At 47.4% G+C, this 2,510-nt stretch overlaps 1 protein-coding gene across 1 annotated transcript; it reads right to left on the bottom strand.

Annotated features, from left to right (window-relative positions):
* Positions 1–285: 285 nt before the first annotated feature.
* On the bottom strand, positions 286–2,030 carry LOC105090266 (seminal plasma protein PDC-109). Its single transcript, XM_064490011.1, has 3 exons — positions 1,955–2,030; positions 632–763; positions 286–425 (listed from the first exon to the last, which is right to left on the bottom strand). Exons 1-3 carry the CDS (start codon positions 2,028–2,030, stop codon positions 286–288), a joined length of 348 nt encoding a protein of 115 aa, XP_064346081.1.
* Positions 2,031–2,510: the final 480 nt, after the last annotated feature.

Below are 2,510 nucleotides of genomic sequence, written 5' to 3'. Positions count from 1 at the left end.
CTCTTCTTCCCTTTTGGACTCTCCTCTCTCCATCTTTCGCATTTTGCCCTTGTCTCTTACTCTCTTTCCATCTTTCCTCCCCTTTCCCCTCTCCCTCCTCTCTGGACCTCTGCTCCTCACTCTTCCTCCTGCACCTTCCTACCTCATCCTGTCTTCCCACCTGCCTCCTCTTTCCTTCTCACTCCTCTCCGTGGCACCTCACTCCACCTCTTTATCCAGCTCTGTCTCTTCCCGGCTCACCCCTGTCTTTTCCCATCCTCCCCAGACACTCTTACCCTTTGATTGCTAGCAATACTTCCAAACTTTATCCTCGTCATAGTTTGGAGACAGTGAGCACCAAGGCTTCCCATTAAAACTCCCAAGTGTTGTGCAATTGTCATAAACTTTGTTATGATAGATAAAGGGAAAGTAACATCGGGCAAAGTCTGAAAAATAGAAGGAATGGGTGAGAAAATTCTGGTAGGGTTCTTTTAAGTCTTATCAGGAGAAAGGGACATGAATGGAACACGGAGGGGGGGGGGGCAGCTGTGTGAGGAGATGCCTGAGGCTTCCGTTTGGAGGCAGTCATGGACATTCCCCTTTCATCTGGGAAGCCACGTGCTCCTCCCATGAGGACAAGCAGCACACTCACCTTTGTTGCGACAATACTTCCAGTTTTCTTTATATTCTGCGTCTAGAGAACACCAGTACATTATGGAACCACGGCGAGTGCAATCAAAATACTTTCTGTTTTCATACACGAATGGGAAAACACATTCAGTTTCTGAAAGAAGAAAGACATTGTTCACTTCTTCGGCTCTTAGTGTTTCACGATCTCTGCAGTAACTCTGGCAAGTTTCTGTTCATCATCATCACCAAGGGCCCAGTGATGATCATTACAGAGCCCTCTGCTAAGCACCAGGGATACCCAGGTCTATGTGGGTGCGGTCTGTGCCCTCGGGACTAGGAAGGGTTCTTTAACTTTGGGCCGTTCCTACCTTAGCCTATGGCACCAGCCCTGAAGCCCAGGCCCTGGGTAGATGCCAGCGCCATCATCAACAGGATGCTCAGTCTTGACGAGGAAACACCCTATGGGGGCCCCTGGCTCTTCACATTCAGTCTGGGGAACGTGCACCCCTACTACATCTCCCACTACTGAGAGAGCGAAATTAGCGCATGCGTGTAGAGTAACTTTGGACAAGCCCGATCAGCTACCGCACCACGCACGCTAGTTCGCTGGATTTGATTGTTGTTTTATTTTCATTATTTTCCAACGTCAGTTACCTGGACAAGATTTATAAGAAACACTGAAGTTCGCAGGCAGCAGCTCATCTGGAAGAAAACCAGGGGCAGAGGAGATGGTTGGAGGAGGAATGAGAACAAAGCACGGACACAGCCAGAACACAGAAGTAGGACCGGCTCTGCATCTCTAACTTTAATCCTCTTTTATATTTTACAGTCACTGTTTACCCTGACTAGAGAACTAAACATAACAGATGCTTAAGAATCTGACCCTTTCTCATTGATGTCCCACAGACACACATGAATTAAACAGCAAAGCTAAGACTCAGCACATTATTCATTGGTCGTGCCCTGAGACTAACTGTCCCTGTTATTTCAAACATGAAACCCTACTTACAACAAAAACTTTAATCTGAACAACATAACCAACCCTGCATGTAGGCTGTCCCCGTCTGGAATGTTGGAAAGGATATTTAGGAATGAGACAGGAGGGTTGACAGTCAATAATAACACGATAGGCTTTTGGGTCAGACTGACAGGGTTTACATTTCGTAGACTTGTCTGAAAATTAAATAAAATGTAAAGCCCTTCATGGTGTCTGGCCCTTGGGACATACTCAAGAAATGGCAGACATGTTTGTCACCACTAGTATTATTATCATTATTTTTACACATCGATCTACGTCCAGTGCAGGTTCTTTTGCACCAGTTCTAGCCCCTCATCCCTCTCTCACCTCCATTCACAGGCTCCAGGAGTAGAAATACAGATGCGCCAGCCCAGATCAGAAAGAGTGCCAAACACGGTGCCATGGCCACTTGCTTTCCTGTGACTGACACACATCAGTCTGCTTCTTATATAAATCGTATCCTTCTCACCCCTTCACCCCGATAAGATCACCCTGGCCAGGACGGCACCTGTGCATTCCTGAGCCTGAGAGCATGCAGTTTAAGTTTATCTCTTGGATGGAATGTACAGGACATCGGCTTGCACTTTAATGTCTCAGCTTCAGTAGTTTGACGTGCACTTGCACTGAGGCCAAAATGTTTGCACAATCCTTCTCAGTTCCAGCGTCCCATGGCCAGGCAAAGGGATGAGGGAAAGATGAAAAAGGACCATTTTCTCTCACAAGGAATTAACAGCATCCATCTCATCTCATCCCTGACTTCAGAGTAAGCATCAGGTCAGGCTCAAGTCCCAACCAGTTTGCCTGTTGGAGCCTCAGAGCAGCCCAGTAAGGCAGCTGTGCAGGTCTCCATTTGAAGAAGCAGGAAACTGAGGCTCAGGGGGCT

This window comes from Camelus dromedarius, chromosome 9, assembly GCF_036321535.1.
Source record: "Camelus dromedarius isolate mCamDro1 chromosome 9, mCamDro1.pat, whole genome shotgun sequence".
Lineage (NCBI taxonomy): Eukaryota > Metazoa > Chordata > Mammalia > Artiodactyla > Camelidae > Camelus > Camelus dromedarius.
Note: the sequence above shows the minus strand (reverse complement) of the source record. Positions and strands in the feature narration are given on the sequence as shown.

Bases quoted from the DNA above. Each gene is read 5' to 3' on its own strand.
- LOC105090266 (XM_064490011.1), bottom strand. From the start codon at position 2,030: ATGGCACCGTGTTTGGCACTCTTTCTGATCTGGGCTGGCGCATCTGTA. The intron at 764-1,954 runs GTGAGAGAGGGA...TTCTTCTTTCAG, and splicing joins CCTGGAGCCTGTGAATGGAG to AAACTGAATGTGTTTTCCCA. The intron at 426-631 runs GTGAGTGTGCTG...TCTATTTTTCAG, and splicing joins GAAGTATTGTCGCAACAAAG to ACTTTGCCCGATGTTACTTT.